The sequence below is a fragment of the Leucoraja erinacea genome, chromosome 5, assembly GCF_028641065.1.
Source record: "Leucoraja erinacea ecotype New England chromosome 5, Leri_hhj_1, whole genome shotgun sequence".
NCBI classification, from domain to species: Eukaryota; Metazoa; Chordata; class Chondrichthyes; order Rajiformes; family Rajidae; genus Leucoraja; species Leucoraja erinaceus.
Window position 1 is genome coordinate 28787827 of NC_073381.1, and position 22603 is coordinate 28810429.

General features: G+C 42.8%; 1 protein-coding gene across 1 annotated transcript in view; it reads left to right on the plus strand.

Moving 5' to 3' along the window:
* Nucleotides 1–201: 201 nt before the first annotated feature.
* Nucleotides 202–22603, plus strand: part of cpsf3 (cleavage and polyadenylation specific factor 3) — a 32407-nt gene continuing 10005 nt past the window's right edge. The window contains 13 exon segments of the mRNA XM_055635291.1: nucleotides 202–276; nucleotides 278–288; nucleotides 1718–1781; nucleotides 3331–3428; nucleotides 5714–5842; nucleotides 8044–8221; nucleotides 9707–9796; nucleotides 10492–10642; nucleotides 12607–12782; nucleotides 13423–13581; nucleotides 16103–16249; nucleotides 20910–21062; nucleotides 21309–21417. Coding sequence (XP_055491266.1) covers nucleotides 217–276; nucleotides 278–288; nucleotides 1718–1781; nucleotides 3331–3428; nucleotides 5714–5842; nucleotides 8044–8221; nucleotides 9707–9796; nucleotides 10492–10642; nucleotides 12607–12782; nucleotides 13423–13581; nucleotides 16103–16249; nucleotides 20910–21062; nucleotides 21309–21417 — 1525 coding nt within the window. The 5' untranslated portion in view covers nucleotides 202–216.

The window sequence follows — 22603 nt, forward strand, 5'->3', positions numbered from 1 at the left end:
AGCTGAGGAACGTTGTGGCCGGCGGCCGAGACCTCTTCACCACACAAGGCCGAGCTGTTGAAACGGCGCGGAGCTCCTCCTCCGGAAAGCGGAGGCGGCGGCGGCGGCGTTACTGACCCGCCCCCTGGAGCTGAGGAACGTTGTGGCCGGCGGACCGGCGGACGTCTCCAACCGGACACAATTGTCGGACGGACCGGAAACGGCGCGGAGCTGAAGATGTCGGCCAAACGGAAAGCGGAGAATCTGGTCCCGGCGGAGGAGAGCGACCAGTTACTGCATCCGCCCGCTGTGAGGCCGCACCGCCTCCCCCGCACCCCGGCACCGCATCCCCCGCACCCACAGCACCGCCCGCCCGCGTTACCCGCACCCACAGCACCGCACCGCGCACCCCGCATCCCCCGCACCCCCAGCCCCCGCACCTCATCCCCGCACCGCACCCCGGCACCCCAGCACCGCCCCGCCCCCTCCCCTCAGCTCAAGCCCTTCCCCCTCTGTTCCCCCTCGCTGGCTCCTGCCCCGCGTTACCCCCACCCCGGACAATTCAATAAGATCAACTCTCAGACTCCGCATTCGAAGGAATAAAGTCCTAGATTGCATACCTTTCTGTATAGCTCAGGCCCTTAAAACCTGGTAATATCCTCATCAAAGGTACACAAAAATGCTGGAGAAACTCAGCGAGTGCAGCAGCATCTATGGAGCGAAGGAAATAGGCGACGTTTCGGGCCGAAACCCTTCCTCATCATCAATAACTAACTAACAAACAAATAAATAAATAAATAAATCTTCTCTGCATCTTTTCGGATTAATGACATCCTTCAATGACAACGACAAAAATGAACACAGTACCCCAAACGTGACCTCACCAACGGCTTCCACAACTGTAACATTACGTCCCAATTTCTGTACTCATTACCCAGACTGTTGAAGGCAAATGTAACGAAAGCCTTCTTTACTCATTAACCTGTGATGTTACTTCTGGGGAACTATCTACCTGTACTCGTAGATTCCTCTCCTCTCCAACATGTGCATCAGACTCCATTAACCTTTCCTCATCCCACTTGGCTGCCTGATCAAGATCCTGCTGCAATTTTTATATTTTTTGTAGATTTTGTAACTTCTGTAAATGTTGATAATCATCTTCATTGTTTACAATACCATCTACCTTAGTGTTGGCTGCAAACTTACAAATTATGCCTTGTACATTCTCATCCAAAGTATCTAAATAAATCATAAACAGCAATGGGCCCAGCGCCAATCCTTAAGACACACTAGTCGCAGGAATCTAAAGAAGGGTCCATACCTGAAATGTCACCTATCCATACTACTGGGCCCGATGAGGGCACTGTGTGTCTGTTTTCTTTTACCAGTCACAGGCCTCCAGTCCAAAAATCAACCCACCACCATCATCATCATCATCATCACTATCACCATCACCACCCTCTGCTTCCTTCCAGGAAGAGTTAGCTAACTACGAGCCAGCTCTCCCTGAATGCAAAGCAATCTAATTTTCCAGAGCAGCTTACCAGGCTGAACCTTATTTATCAAAGGCCTTGCTGAAATCCACATAGACATTGTCCACAGTCTTGCCTTCAAGTTTTTTTGGTTATTTCCTCAAAATACTCATTCAAACATATAAGAGCCCATAGATTATTTTTTTAATTATAAAATGTATTTGCTTTTCCTGACATTGGTTTTATAAAGTTTATCTTTAACACAGGGGAGCTGGCCAAGAGGTGGGAAGATCATGCATCATTGTGGAATTCAAAGGAAGAAAAATCATGGTATGACTTTATAACTGCTAAAATTTACAAATAGCTTTAGAATTATTTGTTGTCTTAAATTATTTGTTTTCTATTAATTGATTTTCTAGTACAAATAAGCATTTATTGCAACTTGGTCATTGAACAGTACAACACAAGACCAGGCTCTTTGGCCTACAATCTCCATGCTGATCATGATGCCAAAATAAACTTGGGATTAAGGTAGTGTTAGTGGTTCTTGATTATCAGTGCAGACACATTGGGCCAAAATGCCTGTTTTTGTGCTGCATTGCTTTTACAGAAAGGGGAGAAGTTTTGGAGTGGCAGAATGAAAACCTTTTTACATGAAAACATTTGAAAGACTTTAGGAAAACCTGCTTAACCCTCCTACATTTCAATCACCTCTTGCCTATTTACAATATCATCTTTCCGGAACCTCACATCCTTGGTTTTCTAAAATTTTCACACACATTTCCATTACGGCAAGGGCAAGGCAACTGAAAAATTCTTCCAACTTAGTTTCCACCAGGGCTTATTCACTTGGGATTTGCAATGATGTTCTAATAGGACATAGAACAGTACAGCACAGGAACAGGCCCTTCAGTCCACAATACCCATGACACACACATGAATCCGGGTTAAACTAATCTCCTTGGCCAGCACTTAATCCATATCTATTCCTCGTATCTCCATGTGTTTTTCTAAAAACCTCTTAAATGCCGCTATCGTGTCTGTTATTGCCCCACATACCTCCTTTAAACTTTGCCCCTGCCATCTTAAAACTACGGCCTCTAGTCCTTGTTGAACCAGTTTGCAAAAGTCTGATGTAAGAAAATGCTCATTTCCTTTGGGCATTGTTGATGTGGTTCATGCAAGAACACATGAAAACAACAGGGGTGGTTCCCCAAGTCTCTCAAGCCTTTCCTGTCATTTAATATAATAATGGCTGGTATATGCTAGCCTCAACTCTTCTTGTTCCAGTCCCCATAAATCTCAATTACTTGATTTAAAAAAAAATCTATCTCCATCTTAAATATTTATTTTGATCCATCCAGCCTCCAGATTCCAGAGATTCACTACCCTCTGGGAGAAGAAATTTCTAAGCACACGGAAAAGAAAAAATATTTAGAAATGACTTGTTTTTCTTGTCTATGGGGTAGTTGTGATTTAGTCAACAATGAATATTTGATGGTGTAATTACACTCTAAACTTTGGAATCATAGGTCTTGCTGAACATGAGCAAACAATTAAAAAGAGCAAACTTGAAATGATAGGTGGACAGTCAGATTAAGGGGTTTTATATCGTAAAGTCGTGGTTTGTGAAAGAAGGGAGCGATTGAACTTTTTTGCCTTCCATCACAATGAGGAATGAGGAGGAGTCACTGTGGTGGATGTTCATGTTAAAATGTATTTTGTGTGTTCTGTTGCTTTTTATTTTTATGACTATGGCAAATGAAATTCCTCGTAAGTTACAAAACATACTTGGCTAATAAAGCATGATTATGATTATGATTATAAAGAAGGCTGAGAAGGATAACTTACGTCTCTGCGCCTGTATTTACTTGTGCAGTTGGATTGCGGGATACATCCTGGCCTTGAAGGAATGGATGCACTCCCGTACATTGATTTGATTGATCCAGCAGAGATAGACCTCCTTCTGATTAGTCAGTAAGTAACGTTACTTTAAAAAAAAATCTTAGTGGATTATGGTAAATTTTCTTTGCTTGTCCCTGTTTATAACAAATTTCATTTATACGGCATTGTTAACTTATCAAAATATATCCTAGGGCATGACGTAGCACCATGATCAGGTGCTGAAGTGGTTTTATATTTTTGAGTGTTGCAGCTAAAACAAAAACCTGCTTGCAATTAAACAAAAGGCTGTGAGTTACATTGATCATTGGATATGAACGGGAGTAACCCATGGCTTTCTGCCATTCAAGGCATGAATTTTAATTCAATGGCCAGATCACACCTTAACCTTATGAAATTCTGAGAATAGAAACCAAGGTTATGCAACCCATTTTAATTATTTATGCCCTGATATAATTTTGATCCACTTGCATTCTATGTTTGCCAAAGCCATTTTGTGCATTGCAAAATCTGTACAGAGTATTGTCCATACAGGTCTGATCAAAGACTGTACCAATTGAATTATTCCTCGCTTTTGTATTCCAATCTTGATAGGTAGCCAATATTCTGTTAGTCTTTTTGATGACTGCTTGAACATTGTTGCTAGCTTATAATGGCATGCAGACCCTTTTACTGCTTATTCCCAATGCCTCTCCACATCGAACATTTGAATCTATCCAATATGGAAATCTGTAGAAAAGAACTGCAGGTGCTGGTTTAAATCGAAGGTAGACACAAATGCTGGAGTAACTCAGCAGGACTGAAGAAGGGTCTTGACCCTAAACGTCACCCATTCCTTCTCTCCAGAGATGCTGCCTGTCTTGCTGAGTTACTCCAACATTTGGTGTCTATCTTCAATGTGGAAATCTTCATGGTTAACCCTACCACCCCTACCCGCCATTATGTTTTGTTGGTGACTAAAGGGGCTGTCCCACTTGGGTGACCTAATTGGCGAGATTAGAAGAGTTTGAAAAAAATGACATGTTGAAGACCTCTTTCGACTATGTAGAAGACCTCCTTCGACCTCCTTCGCCTATGTTGAAGACCAGCTTCGACTAGCTACAACTAGCTATGATTAACATTTGGAAAATTGGACACCGAATAGTGGAGAGTGAAGATGACCTCCTTCGATCTCCTTCGACCTCCCTTCGACTATAATGAAGACTATCTACCTTCGATTGCCTACGACTGACATGCCGACCTACTACGACTAAACCTACGAGTAAAAAGAGTATTGATTTTTTCCATGGCGACCTTTTTTTACTCGCGGTCATTTTTTAACATAATGGAAAAAATGCCGCGACCTAGCTGAGGCCTCGAGTACGTGGAGATCACTCTCGAGCATGAAGGAAAGTTACGAAGACCTCCTTTGACCTCGTGTCGACGATGCTGCGAGTATGTCGAGGGCAAACTTGCCATAATTCACGGATTAGGTCACCCGTGGGACAGGCCCTTTTGTCACTCCATTTCCAATTGTAACCTCTTCCATCCTGTTAGTGTTTTCTCTAAACTTGGGTGAAATATAATAGTAAATGGCTGTGGCTCTAATGTGGGGAATAAACTCACATCAGGTTCTCTTTACCTCTCCTATCTCCTAAAACAGTTGTGAACAGTGCCCAATTCTGATTTTTGCTAATCACATGTCAATTCCATTTGTAAGAGTGACTTTTCATGTTGACTTATAAAGCTGCATGCGTATGCTTCTAAGAAATGTAATCTCAGCAGAGAAACAGAGTTAATGTTTTGGGTCCAAAATTATTTCCAAGATTTGCTTTAATACATTTTAATCGTATTGAAGTCAGAAATCAAATCATGGTTACATGAGTAAACAATGTTAGATATTACCATCCATCAGTTTAAAACATTCCTGGAACGAGCTGCGAGAGGAGGCAATTAAACCTTGGCTAGTTAGATCATCCAAAGGAGAATATACCGACATATACTTTCCTTCCTAATTAAACTAGTACAATCGTATTGTTTCAGGTATACGACTAATGGACAGGGCATTTGTGCTATACTGAACCAACTCGATGGACCAAACAGTCTTTCTCCATCTGATGTTTTTGTGTGCATGTTTCATTGGTTTCACATGCACACACCATTAAAATTAGTTTAGCATCTATATTCTAAACACTTGAGGATAAATGTTTTGTGATGTAAAGGGGGAGCAGACAGATTTACCATTATTATAAGTAAATATATAGCTCGCTTCATGATTTACAGCAGAGGCTTTTGTTTGCAACCAAAGACGATGTAAATCCAGATCTAACAATATTTGTGCACAAGTGAGTTGTCTGCTTTAATTTGGTCATCTGTGTTAGTTTCCATTTAGATCACTGTGGTGCACTCCCTTGGTTCCTGCAAAAAACTAGTTTTAAAGGCAGGACATTTATGACACATGCTACAAAAGCTATATATCGCTGGCTGTTGTCTGATTACGTCAAGGTCAGGTGAGTGAAAGTTCCTTTTTTCATGCTAAGTGCATTGCACTGTCCTCAACCTTTCCCTTTTATTGTCTTTTTAAAAAAATCTGTTATTGCTAAGGTATATCACAAAATTACAAAGGTAAGCTGTATACCCTTTTTCCAAACAAACATAAGAAATTGTTTTTAAAAATCTGCACAAACCAGCTGTCTGAACTAGACTTGTAATGCAGGCGCTTTCAGGATCTTGAATTCATCGATTTCATCACAACATTTCTAGTATTCATAAAACATACAGTCAGTGGGCGGCAATTTAGCCCTTGTGCAAGGTGCTGAAATATTACACTGCCTAATTTCCCATTTTAACACTCGATCAGGGGTGTCAAACTACCGGTCAATCCGGCCCGCGGGATGATTTGGGGGGAAAAAGCATATCCACGACTATTTATTATGTATCTGTACGGCAGCCGCTCTCTCTCGCCGCTCTTTGTCTCTATGGCAATCTGCATACGCGACCTGACACTCGTGTTGATGGACAGTGGGGTGGGCCAATCACAGCGGTGGGGGTGGGCAGTGGGCGGGACATTGGGGGTCGTATCCAAAGATCTTATAGCAGAGCTATAAGATCTTTGGGCAGGGCTAGAGAGAGGGAGAGAATGTGTGTGTGTGTGAGAGAGAGAATGTGTGTGTGTGTGTGTGAGAGAGAGAGAGAGTGAGTGAGTGAGAGACAGTGAGAGAGAGAGACACAGAGAGAGTGTGTGTGTGAGAGAGAGTGTGTGCATGTGCCAGCTGGACACCAGAGAGGTGGTGCGATCATTTCAATAAAGATTAGAAGCTAACAGTAGCAATGTTCATTGTTTGAGATTTGATTGCTGCAAATCCCAAGATAAAATAACAATAATTATTTGTGCAGTTGTGTCAAGTATTAAAAAAGTTTGACCATTTTCATACTCGGAAATTAGCATCTTGTTCCCTATTTTGTTTTCAATGGATTTCAAAAGCTTGATCTTATTTCAAAAGCCAATTTGGAAGGAAAGATTAACATTTTTTAAATAGCCTAAGTGTTTTATTCACAAAATTCACATATAACATGTTTTTTATCTCTAATTTACATTACTTTTATAGGCCAACGGAATGAATTTAATGTTCCAATGCTGTAAAAATAAATGCCCATTTAAAGGCTTTCTCATGGGGTTCAGAAAACGCGCTGGTTTAGAACGTTGACATAGCGCTGGATTAGTGCCCTCAAATGCCGAGAAAAATACTGCGGGATATAAAAAGCAAAATGAACTACTCGCTATAGATAACTTGATATTCAGGGTTATATATATGCCCCATTTAATGTAAAAATAAGGTACATACCTTTAATTGTTTGCTTTATAAAACCCTGGGGCTGCGAGAGGTTGCGGAATGAGACTATTAGAACTATATTATCGAGGCCTATAAAACTAATAATACCTTTTGCGACCGGGTCTTGCAGCGATTTTTCGTTAATGATTTACTAGGCTGAACATGTGCGATTAGTACAGCCTAGTAAAAATCGCGTTTTAAACCCGCCCCCTCCAAACAGCGCCAAAATCGCGGACATGGCTGAGGGCAGATTCCCAATGACGATTCAGGTAGGTTTTGCAACATAATTACTAACAGTGTTCATTGTCTGAGTTTGATTGCTGGAAACAAGCTAATAAGAATTAGGTGCAGTTGTGTAGCTTACATTTACAATTTGTTTTGTTAGGTCTACATTTTTTATTTCAGATGGTTTATTATTTCAAATGGAAAGGATGTAGCTCCCAAAACAATTTGAGCCAAAATAGCATCGTTTTTTTCTCTCCTCATCACAACTTTCTTGTAGCCTACGACTGTAAGTTAATACCAATCATAAAAGTAATGCTTGCTAGGCAATCTTCATCATAAGAAACAAAATTCGTAAAAAGAAACACTTTGTTGTTATAGCAGAGACTGAGACACATGAGAGCAGGTTGAAAACCTGCACAACTGATCCGGCCCGCATGAAGTCGCATTTTGCCCAATCCGGCCTGTGACCTAAAATGACTTTGCCACCCCTGTACTAGATCCATTTCAAGTTATTTTAAAATGTGATGACAGTTTATGGCTCCACCACTCTGAACCGCTGGATGAAAAAAAATCCTAATCTCCCCTCTAACCCTTTGATTTAATATTGTAGTGGCCACATTTATGGTTAACACACATTTTTTTTTGTCATTAAGTAATATTTCAGCAGATGATATGCTATACACAGAATCAGATCTAGAAGAAAGCATGGATAAAATTGAAACAATCAACTTCCATGAAGTGAAGGATGTGGCAGGTATCAAGTTTTGGTGCTACCACGCAGGTCATGTCCTGGGAGCAGCCATGTTTATGATTGAAATAGCCGGGGTGAAGGTACGTAAAGAATATACCAGTAACCAATTACAAAAATACTGTCAGACAACAAGTATATCATAGAAACATAGAAACATAGAAAGTAGGTGCGAGAGCAGACCACCAGGTCCATCGAGCCCGCACCGCCATTCGCTCATGGCTGAACACTAAACAAACACACTTACCCACAAACAGTAGACACAAGACACAGAACACAAGACACTACCCTCCCCTTTATACCGCTATCACCCCTCTCCACCCCAAGAACCTCGTGATCTCCTGGGGGAGGCAAAAAACCGGATAAAAACCCAGGTCCAATTCGGGAAAAAAATCCGGGAAATTCCTCTCCGACCCCAATCTAGGCGATCGACACTTGTCCAGGAGATCACTCAGGTCTTACTATACTAACCATACCTAGGTCCATATCCCTGCCCTCTCCCCGTAGCCCCTTATCCCCTTGGCAGCTAAAAAAACATCTATTTTAGTCTTAAATATATTTAAAGTTTCTGCTTCCACTGCTCCCTGGGGCAGTGAATTCCATAAATTAACCACCCTCTAACAGAAATTTGATGAGCTCTTGTATCTGCAGTAATATTTCATCAGCACTATATTAATTATTATTAATAATAATATATCTTTATTGTCATTGCACGGAGGTACAACGAGATTTGGAATGCAACTTCCATCCGATGTAATAACTTAATTAGCTAAAAATGTTGACACCCAGAGAAACAAGATTAAAAAAACAGTTAAAGCAGTATAAAGTGCAATTAGGTCTGTGCTGGGTCGATGGGCGACGTGACCATCTGAGGGAGGCAGTTCATGGGGGAGCACTCAGCAGGGCCGGTTTAGAGCAGCTATAGCTCTGGGGATGAAGCTGTTCCTAAGTCTGGAGATGTGAGATTTTCTGATTTTTCATATATAAATATTGATTTTCTACATTTCCACATTTGATTGGCAAGATCAACTGCTGTCTTTAGGTTGATTGTATTTTAGTGAGATGCGATGGAAGGCCTAAGTGGAGGGTGCACAAGATGGAGAGGATGTGATATTTTGACTGAAAGTTGGGGTTATTGGTTAATTTTAGTGCAGGGCTTTATAATGATATTACTAAACCTCAACAAATGCTCATGGACAAAATTTGAATGCAGCTTGTTATTGCAAAACAATGTCAATGTCTTTATTATAGAATTTCCATAGGTCATGGGAGTTTTCAATGTGGAAGGCTGTGGAGGTCAGGTCAGTGGATATTTTTTAGGCGGAGATTAATAGACTTAAGATTAATACAGGTGTCAGAGGTTATGGGGAGAAGGCAGGAGAATGGGGTTAGGAGGGAGAGACAGGATCAGAATGGTGGAGTAGACTTGACAGGTCGAGTGTCCTAATTCTACTCCTATCCCCTATGACCTTATTCAAGTACAGTGTTATGATGAATCTATTGTTCTCATTCTCATTTGCTATCTACATAGTGATCTTTTTTATTTCTTATCTTTTGTTTCTGTACAGATTTTGTATACTGGAGATTTTTCTCGACAAGAGGATAGGCACTTAATGGCTGCTGAAATTCCCAGCGTCAGGCCTGATATTCTCATTATAGTAAGTTGCTTTTTGTTCTGCATTAAATTGCATTAACGTCCAGCAGTGAAATGAGTGTACTTGTGCGTGAAATATTATGGCAAATGGTTACTCCATATTTTTAACCAAGCTAGCAGAACATTTAGAAATGGAATGCAGTACTCAGTCAGCTTTGCAGATTGTTTTTGATGCATTGAATTGTGTGTGCATTTGTTAAGAGAGAAATATTTCTCACCAAACATTCAGCATTGGTGAGAAAAAATGCCTCCACCCAGTCAAAGACCCACACCTCAAAGAAACAGGCTTTTCAACCCAATGATTCCATGCTATGCAACAAGCATGCAATTGAACTAAATATTTTATGTGTATGTGTTATTTTATTCTCTACTCATTCCCAGGAACTCCCTCAAAATTATACCATAATTAACAATTTACAGTGGCTAATTAACCTACCAAGTATTGTGAATCTTTGGAATTCTTTATCCAAGCGAAGTGTGGGAACTCAATTGTTAAAATTAGTAAATCCTTGGGTCTTAAGGCAACAAAGAAATATGGGGAAACGGCCCAAGAAACTGCAGACGTGGGGTTAATGGCTTCCAGGTAAACAATTGAATTTAATTTGCAGGAATAAGGGGATGAGTGACCTGCTGCTGATTTAGTTCTTGTGCTCTTGTGTCCAAATCATGTTCAACACGCGTGTTTCCAATCTTGCACAGGAGTCTACGTATGGTACTCACATCCATGAGAAACGGGAGGAACGTGAAGCTCGATTCTGCAACACCGTACACGACATTGTGAATCGTGGGGGGCGCTGCCTCATTCCTGTCTTTGCTCTAGGCCGTGCCCAAGAGCTGCTCCTCATTTTGGGTGGGTGTTTTTGCAGATCTGTGAATTATGTCTCCGTTTTCTCTGTTTAGTAAAGTTATTGATAAAAAATACATTGAAGCACTTAGGAGGAGCTGAGGCCATACATAACCAGGGTGGATATATCATAGCATTTATCTGTATTAACTCTGGGGTTACAAGGATTGGATATACTTTCAGCTGTAATGGTTGAGCAAATATTACCCGATTAATGTGTATTAACTAAATACTGGAAAAGTAACTGCACATGCAGCCTGCAGTAATCTCACCTGAAGTGTCTTTTGAACCTCAACAAAACTGAGACCACTGCAACAACTCAAATCAAACATCTATGGCATCCAGTTTATCTCCTTGACCTTTCTGTAGCCTTGTAGTTGTATAATTAACTCCTCAAGCTGTCTCAAGTCATATTGGAATCTTTTCAGCTGTAATGACCTTTTTGATCTTGAACTGAACATCTGACCCAGTGTCGTCTCCAGTACACAGCCTGTCTACTTTTATCTGCATGATGTTTGCTGCCTTCATTCCTAACATTCTCTAACCACTGTTGAAATGCTCATTTATGACTTTGTCACCTCACAACTTGATTATTCCAATGCCCTCCAGCTCATGTCAATTTCAGTCCATCTTTCTATTTTCTACAAGAAAGCCTCTGTTAGCTGAAAGTGGCATTTGGCTTTCCACCGTACTAAATCAAAAATTGTAAACCTGTTATTTAAATCTTGCCCCTTCCTCTTCTTGTAACCAGTGGGAGATGGAGGAATAGTTATGTTGGAAAATTTTGGAAGAATGTATAAGCAACAGGGTTGTTCCAGTGAGTGACTTTAATTTCCAGAATATTGAACTGACTTAGATGGGGCAGAAATTGGTAGATGCATGCAAGGGTTTCTTGCTACAGTATGTAGATAGTCCAACCAGAGAAAGAGCTCTACTAGAAAAGACACAAAATGCTGGAGTAATTCTGTGTGTCAGGCAGCATCTCAGGAGAACATGGATTGGCAATGTTTCGGATCGAGACCCTCTTCAAAAGATGAGAAATGAGCTTGGCCAGGTGATCAACGTTACAGTGGGGGAACATTTTTGGAACAATAACCATAACCCTGCAAGGTTTCAAGTAGTTATGAATAAGGATAAGACTGGACCTCGGGAGGTGAGAGGGTTGTACTAAATAAGGTAAGGTCTAATTACAACAGTTTCAGGCAGGACAGTATACTAGTTAGCACACAATAGAAGCTCTTCTCTGTACCTCGGTATATGTGACAAAAAAACTAAATTAAACTAAAACGAAACAGTAGAAGCAGCTGTTATTGAGTAGGTCCATATCTGACATCTGTGAGTCAGTTAAAGTCCAGCTAATCACAGTTCAGCATGTTATAACCATATAACCATATAACAATTACAGCACGGAAACAGGCCATCTCGACCCTTCTAGTCCGTGCCGAACACATAATCTCCCCTAGTCCCATATACCTGCGCTCAGACCATAACCCTCCATTCCCTTCCCATCCATATAACTATCCAATTTATTTTTAAATGATAAAAACGAACCTGCCTCCACCACCTTCACTGGAAGCTCATTCCACACAGCTACCACTCTCTAAGTAAAGAAGTTCCCCTTCATGTTACCCCTAAACTTCAGTCCCTTAATTCTCATGTCATGTCCCCTTGTTTGAATCTTCCCTACTCTCAGTGGGAAAAGCTTTTCCACGTCAACTCTGTCTATCCCTCTCATCATTTTAAAAACCTCTATCAAGTCCCCCCTTAACCTTCTGCGCTCCAAAGAATAAAGCTCTGTGAGGAAAACGACAAGGAAGGGAAGGTTCAGGAACCTTGAATGATGACATGTTGCGAATTTAATTAAGAAGCAAAAGGAAGCATATGTAAGTTAGCGCCCTTGAGGAATATAAAGGAAGCAAGAAAATCGCAAAGATAAAAAACTTACTATTATTTTTACTTTGAAACTACAGATGAATATTGGCAGAACCATCCTGAACTACATGACATCCCCATCTACTATGCCTCATCCCTGGCAAAAAAATGTATGGCTGTATATCAAACTTATGTCAATGCCATGAATGAGAAAATTCGAAAACAGATCAGTATTAACAATCCTTTCGTCTTCAAACACATCAGCAACCTAAAGGTGAGATAATTGTTGCTGTCTGAATTCAGCTGATGCAGGTAGAAATTCTGAATTTCGCAGTACAATTTTTAAAATATTTGGAGTTGCATCATTTCAGAGCAAAGCTAATGAAGACTTTAAGTGATGGGTTTTGTGAACAGCTTTGAAGTCAGAATCAAAATGCAGTAGATACGTAATACCTGAAATAAAGGCAGAAAATAGTGGAAATACTCAGCAGAGCAGGCAGGGTCTGTGCAGAGAAAAATTGTCAGTTTTTCAACTCGATGAAAGGTCAGCCTCTTTCTATCTGTGTAGATGTTGCCTGAGCTGCTGATTATTATATCATTTTATAGTTTCAAGTCAATCAGGCTGATTGCAGGTGAAATGGTTGGGTAATGTCAGCGTACTTCTTTGTCCAGCCTACATCACCATACCTTCATAACCAATCTGATTGACGAAGCAATAACAGTGGCTAATGTGAGAGATTATAAAACATCAATTCAATGATATCTGATGCAATGAAATTCTTTTTTTAATTATAATTCTAATGTAATTTAGTTTAAAAACTGCTGTGAAATAATAATACGATTGAGGAATGGGTAGAGATTTTACGATCATTGTCAATGCTTCATGTTATACAATGCCATTTTCTTTTTTGAAGAGTATGGATCATTTTGATGACATTGGTCCAAGTGTGGTGATGGCCTCTCCTGGTATGATGCAAAGTGGTTTGTCCAGGGAACTGTTTGAAAGCTGGTGCACTGATAAGAGGAACGGCGTCATTATTGCAGGTTACTGTGTTGAAGGCACACTAGCTAAGGTATGCATAGTTACAATGCACATCTTCTCAACATTAATCTGTGTATTTCATTAAAGTTAAGTACAAATTGCCCAGCATGTTGAGCTCCAAATTGCCCAGCAAGTCACTGATGTTATGGTTTCACATCCTCCCACAAAAGACCAAGGAATGGCAAAGTGTGGCAACAAAATGGTTAGGATTGGCTACAAAACAGAGATGTAATGCTGAGGTGCAGGAGTAGGCCATTCGGCCCTTCGAGCCAGCACCGCCATTCAATGTGATCATGGCTGATCATCCCCAATCAGTACCCCGTTCCTGCCTTCTCCCATTATCCCCTGGCTCTGCTATCTTTAAGAGCCCTCTCTAGCTCTCTCTTGAAAGTATCCAGATAACCGGCCTCCACTGCCCTCTGAGGCAGAGAATTCCACAGACTCACAACTCTCTGTAAGAAAAAGTGTTTCCTCGTCTCCGTTCTAAATGGCTTACCCCTTATTCTTAAACTGTGGCCCCTGGTTCTGGAGTCCCCCAAGATCGGGAACATGTTTCCTGCCTCTAGCGTGTCCAAACCCTTAATAATCTTATATGTTTGAATAAGATCCCCTCTCACCCTTCTAAACTCCAGAGTAGACAAGCCCAGCCGCCCCGTTCTCTCAGCATATGACAGTCCCGCCATTGTGGGAATTAACCTTGTAAACCTACGCTGCACTCCCTCAATAGCAAGAATATAAGGTGCTGGTCAGGCCTCATTTGGAGTACTGTGAGCAGATTTGGGCCCCATATCTGAGGAAGGATGTGCTGGCTCTGGAGAGGGTCCAGAAGAGGTTTACAAGAATGATTCCAGGAATGAGTGGGTTAGCATATGATGAGCGCTTGACAGCACTGGGCCTGTACTCGCTGGAGTTTAGAAGGTTGAGGGGGGATCTCATTGAAACTTACAGAATAATGAAAGGCATAGATAGAGTGGATGTGGAAAGGATGTTTCTGCTGGTGGAAGAGTCATAACTTCAGAATTAAAGGGTGCTCTTTTAGAAAGGAGGTGAAGAGGAACTTCTTTAGTCAGAGGGTAGTTAATCTGTGGAACTCTTGCCACAGAGGGCTGTTCGGTGGATATTTTTAAGGCAGAGATAGACAAATTCTTGATTAAAACGGGTTTCATGGGCTATGGGGAAAACGCAAAAAAATGGGATTAGGAGGCAGAGATCAGCCATGTTTTAATGGCGGAGTACACTCAATGGGCCAAATGGCCTAATTCTACTCCTATAACTTGTAAGTGTTTCTATTCTGGAAGAAAAACTGGGAGTTGATTTGTAACTGAGCCTCTAGACCAATGTTAGCACAGTTCACTGATCTTTCGCAGAGAAGATGTCATCCTTAGTTGTGACATTTGTGTGACTAGCTCCCTTTGTTGTTCATTGCTGTCAATACCAGAGTAAAGGATTTAAGTCTGCTCAATGCTGTATTTCTGCCTCTTTATCCAAGCCAAACTAAACTTCAGGTTTGTGGTCATTAATGTCATGTAATATAGGATGGTTATTCATGATTAGAAGTCCTATTCCCATAAGATTATTAAAATATTAATGATTAAAATAAATGGTTCTTAGATTTTTTTACTGATACTGAATAAGATTTGAGCGATTATGTTCACTTTAAGACAAAGGGTTCATTTTTGTTTCTTATGGAAATGTCTGTTTAATCACAGTGAAGAAGAACTGTAGGAGCTGATTTTCTTAACATAAATAGCAATGTCAAGAGTGATCTATTGTCATATGTACTGGCAATGGAGCAATGACATTTTTGCTGCAGCTTTACAAGTCCATTAATGCAACACACAAATAAACATACAATAATGAATAAAGCAATAAATGAATAATCAGTAATAGTAGGTAACCAGACCATTTATAGCGCAAAACCGAAGTAAGTAGTGGAACCAAAACAAATTCCACAGTAGATTATTGCTGCTGAGATAAGGTTGTGGTTAGTGTTGTGCATTGTTCCAGAGCCTAATAGTTGTTTGAAAGAAGCTGTTCTTGAACAGGGAGGTCATGGGTTTCAGGCTCCTGAACCTTCTTCCCAATGGTGAGAGCATGGCCAGGATGGTGTAGGCCTTCTATATTAGCTGCCTTTCTAAGGTTGTGCCGCTTGTGGATTCTTTGATTGTGGGGAGTTGGTATTCTCTGCCATACACCTGTCAAAGTTAATTATAGTATTTGGTGACATACCAAATCTCTTCAATCTTCTAAGGAAGCAGAGGTGCTGTTGAGCTAGCCTTATGATTGCACCCATGTGCTGGGCTAAGAACAGATCTTCAGATATATGCAAACCAAGGAATTTGAAGCTGTCCATCTTCTACACCCACCATTTTGTCAATGGATCCCTGGCTTTCCCTTCCTTGGTCTTGTTAATGTTGCGTGCAAGATTCTTGTTCTAGAATCATTCAATCAGATTATCAATCTCCCTAATATGGACAATACACTAAGGAGATTTAATTATTTTGCAGACAATTGCATATTGTCAATGTTAACATTGTTTTTCTTAATTTCAGCACATTATGTCAGAGCCTGAGGAGGTAACCACCATGTCTGGACAGAAGTTACCATTGAAGATGTCAGTAGATTATATTTCATTCTCTGCACATACAGATTACCAACAGACCAGCGAATTTATTCGTGCGTTAAAACCACCGCATGTGGTGAGTATTGAATTATAAAAATATTTAATTTCTCTTCCCTCCCCACTTTACACAAAGACTTGCACAGTTTATATGAACACTTACGCTTGGTCTGCCACGGTCTACCGGATCTCCCGGTTGCTAACCAATGGGAACTCCTCTTCCCATTCTCACACTAACCCTTGGTTAGCTTACAACCCAACGGTATCAACATTGAATTCTCCAATTTTAGGTAACTAACCAAACCCACCTCCCACTCTCTACACCCCACTCTTTTCCTTCCCCTCTCTTCCCTGTGCCCCACTTGAACTTGCACCTATTTCTTCCCATCCCCTTCCTTTCCACCTACATTTCGTCCACTGGCGTCATGATTTGCAACTCTTCTATCCTTCTCACACCATTTATATTTATCTCTCCGACCTTTGTCCAACCACCTGCCTGTCAAACACTCCCCTCGCCTCATCCACCTCTTTATCCTGCTCCTCCTCTCTTCCACTTTTCTTGCCCCCCCCCCCCACCACAATCACTCTGAAGCAGGGTCGCAACCCGAAACATCGCCTATCCATGTACTGCAGGGGTGCTGCCTGACCTGCTGATTTACTCTTAACACTTTTTTTGGAAACCAGCATCTGCATAGTCATAGAGTGATACAGTGTGGAAACAGGCCCTTCGGCCCAACTCGCCCACACCAGCCAACAATGTCCCAGCCACACTAGTCCCACTTGCCTGCACTTGGTCCATATCCCTCCAAACCTGTCCTACCCATTTCTAACTGTTTCTTAAACGAAGGCATAGTCCCAGCCTCAACTACCTGCTCTGGCAGCTTGTTCCATACACCCACCACCCTTTGTGTGAAAAAGTTACCCCTCGGATTCCTATTCAATCTTTTCCCCTTCACCTTGAACCTATGTCCTCTAGTCCTCAATTCCCCGGCAAAAGACTGTGCAACTACTCGATCTATCCCTGTCATGATCTTGTAAACCTCCATAAGATCACCCCTTATCTTCCTGCGCTCCATGGAATAGAGACCCAGTCAACTCAACCTCATACCCTCTAATCCTGGCAACATCCTCATAAATCTTTCATGAACCTTTTCAAGCCTTTCCTATAACATGGTGCCCAGAACTGAACACAATGCAGTCTCACCAACGTCTTATACAATTGCAACATGACCTCCCAACTTCTTTACTCAATACTCTGACTGATGAAGGCCAAAGTGCCAAAAGCCTTTTTAACCACCTTATCTACCTGCGACTCGACCTTCAAGGAACCATGCACCTGTACTCCGAGATCCCTTTGCTCAACAACACTACCCAGAGGCCTACCATTGATCCAGATCCTGCTGCAATTGTTCACAACCATCTTCACTATCCGCAAAACCACTAACTTTTGTATCATCAGCAAACTTGCTAATCTTGCCCTATATGTTCTCATCCAAATCATTGATGTAAATGACAAACAATAACGGGCCCAGCACCGAAACCCTGAGGCACTCCACTAGTAACAGGACTCTAGTCTGAGAAGCAACCTTCCTCCATCACCCTCTGCTTCCTCCCATGGAGTCAATTTACTATCCACTCTCCTTGGATCCCATACGATCTAACCTTCCAGAGCAGCCAACCATGCGGAACATTGTCGAACCCCTTACTGAAATCTATAGCTCTGCCCTCATCAACCTTTTTGGTCACGTCTTCAAAAAAATCAATCATATTTGCGAGACACGACCTCCCACGTACAAAACCATGCTGACTATCCCTAATCAGCATGGTCCATCCAAGTGTTTAAGAGGGAACTGCAGATGCTGGAGAATCGAAGGTTACACAAAAAAGCTGGGGAAACTCAGCGGGTGCAGCAGCATCTATGGAGCGAAGGAAATAGGCAACGTTTCGGGCCGAAACCCTTCAGACTGATCGGGGGCAGGGGTGGGTGGGGACAAGAAAGGGAAAAGCAGGAGTAGCCCAAAGGCTGGGGGATGGGAGGAGACAGCAGGGGGGTTGAGGAAGGGGAGGAGACAGCAAGGACTAACAAAATTGGGAGAATTCGATGTTCATGCCCCCGGGGTGCAGACTCCCCAAACGGAATATGAGGTGCTGTTCCTCCAATTTCTGGTGCTGCTCGCTGTGGCCTGGAGGAGACCCAGGACAGAGAGGTCGGAGACGGAGTGGGAGGGGGAGTTGAAGTGCTGAGCCACCGGGAGGTCAGCTTGGTTATTGCGGACCGAGCGGAGGTGTTCGGCGAAACGATCGCCCAACCTCCGCTTGGTCTCACCGATGTAGATCTGCTGACATCTAGAGCAGCGGACGCAATAGCTGAGGTTGGAAGAGATGCAGGTAAACCTCTGTCGCACCTGGAACGATTGCTTGGGTCCTTGAACGGAGTCGAGGGGGGAGGTAAAGGGACAAGTGTTGCATCTCTTGCGGTTGCAAGGGAAAGTGCGAGGGGAGGGGGTGGTACCAAGAAGGAAGGGAAGAATTGACGAGGGAGGTATGGAGGGAGCGGTCTTTGCGGAAGGCAGATATGGGGGGAGATGGGAAGATGTGGCGAGTGGTGGGGTCACGTTGGAGGTGGCGAAACTGACGGAGGATTACTTTTTGTATGTGACGGCTGGTGGGGTGAAAGGTGAGGACTAGGGGGACTCGGCCCTTGTTGCGGGGATGGGCAGAGAGAGCAGTGTTGCGGGGTATGGAAGAGACCCTGGTGCGAGCCTCATTTATGGTGGAGGAGGGGAACCCCCGTTCCCTGAATAGTGAGGACATTTCAGATGTCCTGGTGTGGAACGCCTCATCCGTGGAGCAGATGCGGCGTAGACGGAGGAATTGGGAGTAGGGTATGGAGTCCTTACAGGAAGCAGGGTGGGAAGAAGTGTAGTCCAGATAGCCATGGGAGTCAGTGGGTTTATAGTGGGTTTGTAGTGGTCCATCCAAGTGCCTGTATAGCCTATCCCTCGGAATACTCTCCAGTAACTTACCAACTACAGATGTTAAGCTCACTGGCCTATAGTTCCCAGCATTTTCCCTGCAACCCTTCTTCAAAAGATGCACAACATTTGCCACCCTCCAGTCTTCCGGCACCTCTCCTGTATTTAAGGACGACTTGTAAATTACAACCAGGGTTTCTCTAGTTTCCTCTCTAGTTTCCCACAATGTCCTTGGATATATCAGATCAGGCCCTGGAGATTTGTCTACCTTCAAACACGACAGTATCTTCAGTACTTCTTCGACAGTCATCCTGACTGCTCTCAAGACACTTCCAGTGACTGCTCCAATTTCCTCCGTCCTACTGTCTTTCTCCTCGGCAAATAGAGAGGAGAAGTACTCATTTAGGACCTTGCCCATCTCCTGTGGCTCCACGCAGAAGTGACCGCTTTGATTCCTGAGAGGTCCCACTCTCTTATTGCTACCCGCCAGAGCTATCTCCTGGCCTCTTTTTGCCCTTCTGATTTCCTTTTTTAGTATACTCCTTAGCTCATGAAACTCCTCCAGGGATGCACTTGATCCCAGCTGCCTGTACCCGTCCCATGCATCCTTCTTGTTTTTGACTAGTGTCTCAATTTCCCTCGTCAGCCAAGCTTCCTTACGTTTGCCTGCTTTGCCCTTCACTCTTAACGGGGACGTACACATCCTGAGCTTTCTTCAGTACATTTTTAAAAACATCCCACTTGGCCAATGTTCCTTTCCCATCTAATAACCTGCTCCAGTCAACTTGAGCAAGACCTTCTCTCAAACCCTAAGTTAGCCTTACCCCAGTTGAGCATTTTAGCACGTGGACCCTCTCCGTCCCTATCCATAACTATCTTAAACCTAATCGAACTGTGGTCACTGGTCCCAAAATGCTCCTCCACACACACTTCATTAACTTGCGCTTCCCAATACTAGATCCAGCGTTGCCCTCTCACATGTGGGGGCCTCCACATACTGCTTAAGAAAACTCTCCTGAACACTTTTGAGGAATTGCATCCCATCTCAAACCTTATGATTTTCTATGATTTTCCCCTTCTATATTGGGAAAGTTAAAATCCCCTACTACAACAACCTTATATGACCTGCAGCTGTCTGCAATCGCCCCAGCACAGTTGTTCTTCTAATTCCCATTGACTATTCAGGGGGTCTGTAGTACAACCCCAACAAAGTGATCATCCCTTTCTTGTTCCACAGCTCCACCATTACAGCCTCACTAGACGAACCGTCCGTAATGTTACCTCTGAACACAGCCGTAACATACTCCTTATTCAACAGTTCCTTGTTTTTACACAAAGTGCTATTTGGTATTATAGTTCCATACAGGATGATTCAGTTGTAGACTTTCTCTGTGAGGATTGAAACTCCATTATTTGGGAGGCAACAAATTGTAGTTGAATACAATCCACGATTCACCTGATCTCAAATGGAACAGTTCACGGGCTGACATCACTGAGTAGTGATCGGGATTGAAAATAATGGTTCATTCTCTTTCCTTCCAACTGAAATGTATGTTTGGTCTGCGCTATTTTTCCCCAATGAGAAACCAGAATGAGAACAGATGTTAGCATTGCAAATGTTTCTGCCTTATTTTTCTTCAGTGATTTAGTGGGTATTCTGCTTTAATCTTTACTGAAATTAAGATATTGGTTCTTTTGTTTGATTTTCTAAAATACGGCACATTCATTTCCTTCCCTTTGTGGAAAATCTGGGATTTCTTGTAGTTGCTTGTGCACGGTGAACAGAATGAAATGGCCAGACTGAAGGCCGCACTTATCCGCGAATATGAAGACAATGACGAGGTTCACATTGAGGTCCACAACCCACGTAACACTGAGGCTGTGACGCTATATTTCAGAGGTGAAAAACTTGCCAAGGTAATTACAATTCTCTTTTTATGGAAGAAAGGAAGAATATCTGTCAAATAAGCAATGACTCGAGCATTATATTTGAAGCTTCTAGTTATACGATTTTCTCCTTTTGTGGCTATTAATCTTCTCCTAGTCTATATGTGCTGATCTCAGAGTGATTGCAGATTGGCTTACAACTTGATGCATGCAGAAGGCTAGAAGTGGTTGCATCCCATCATGTTGTAATCTTTATTACTTTAAAATCTCTAACAGGTGATGGGCTCCTTGGCAGACAAAAAGGCCGATCAAGGCCAAAGGATATCGGGGATACTTGTAAAAAGAAACTTCAACTATCACATACTTATTCCTTCTGACCTATCGAGTAAGTAAACATTTTCTCCATCGTCCAATAGTTAATTAGTTCTTGGGTTTAAAGAATGTCATCGCAAGACGTGACAAAGAGAATGCTGTCCCAAATTCTCAAGTAAAAGTTTACAACATCACCCACATTTATATAAATTGTATACTCCAAAGTATGAAAACTAATTTTCTCAACCCTTCTTGAATTGGTGGATGCTGGCAACTATGATGTAGTACAGATTAATTTGTATCTACTTCCATTACATTTTCTTGTATTTATTATGCACAATATTAATAAATTTGTAATGATCTTTCGGAAAATTTCTCTGCTATACTGAAAGTATTGGCTACTTTCTAGGGTGGTGGATATGGTAAGTGGGGGTGGGGGAAGGATAGCACATATCCGGTAGGCGGCGCGGCTCTGGCCAGCAGCGGCCTCTGCAGCCTGTCCGCGTTTTTATTATTTTTTTGTCTGTGTTTTTATGTAGTGTTTGTTATTTTATGTTGGGGTGTGTGTGTGGTGGGGTGGGAGGGGGGGGGGAAACTTTTTGAATCTCTCCCTGCACTGAGACCCGACCTTTTCTCGTCGGGTCTCAGTCGTCGTTGAGGCCGTAACGAGGAGCGGCCTCCAACAGGAAGAGACCGGGGACTCAGGTGTCGACTCACCTCACCGTCGCGGAGCTGGCTGGCCGGGTCCGGAGCGGTGGAGGAGCGCTGCTGCTGCTGGTGCTGTTGCTGCTGCTGCTGCTGCTGCTGCCGGAGAGTCGGAGGCTCTCTACAGGTCTGTGGACGACGGCGCCGAGCCCACGGCTCCCTGGGTGGAGACCGCTTTTCGGGGCTTCTGCGGCGGCGACTTCTCCCGCCCGAGTTGCGGGGTCGAAGAGCTCCTGGAGCGGGGCCTGACACCGCTGCCCCGCGCGGCTGGAATGGCCGCGGACTCTGCGAGCGCACGCCGGGGGCACCAACACCAAGACCCGGTGTGCGACCTCGCACCACCCGGCGTGGCTTTAATGGCCGCGGGACAATCGCCATCGCCAGCCGGGGGCTATGACTTTGACTCTGACATCGGGGGGGGGAGAGTGCAGTGGAGAGATACGTTTATTTGGCCTCCATCACAGTTATGTGATGGATGTTTATGTTAAATGTAATTATGTTGTGTCTGGGGTCTATTTGTGTGTTATGTATGGCTGCAGAAACGGCATTTCGTT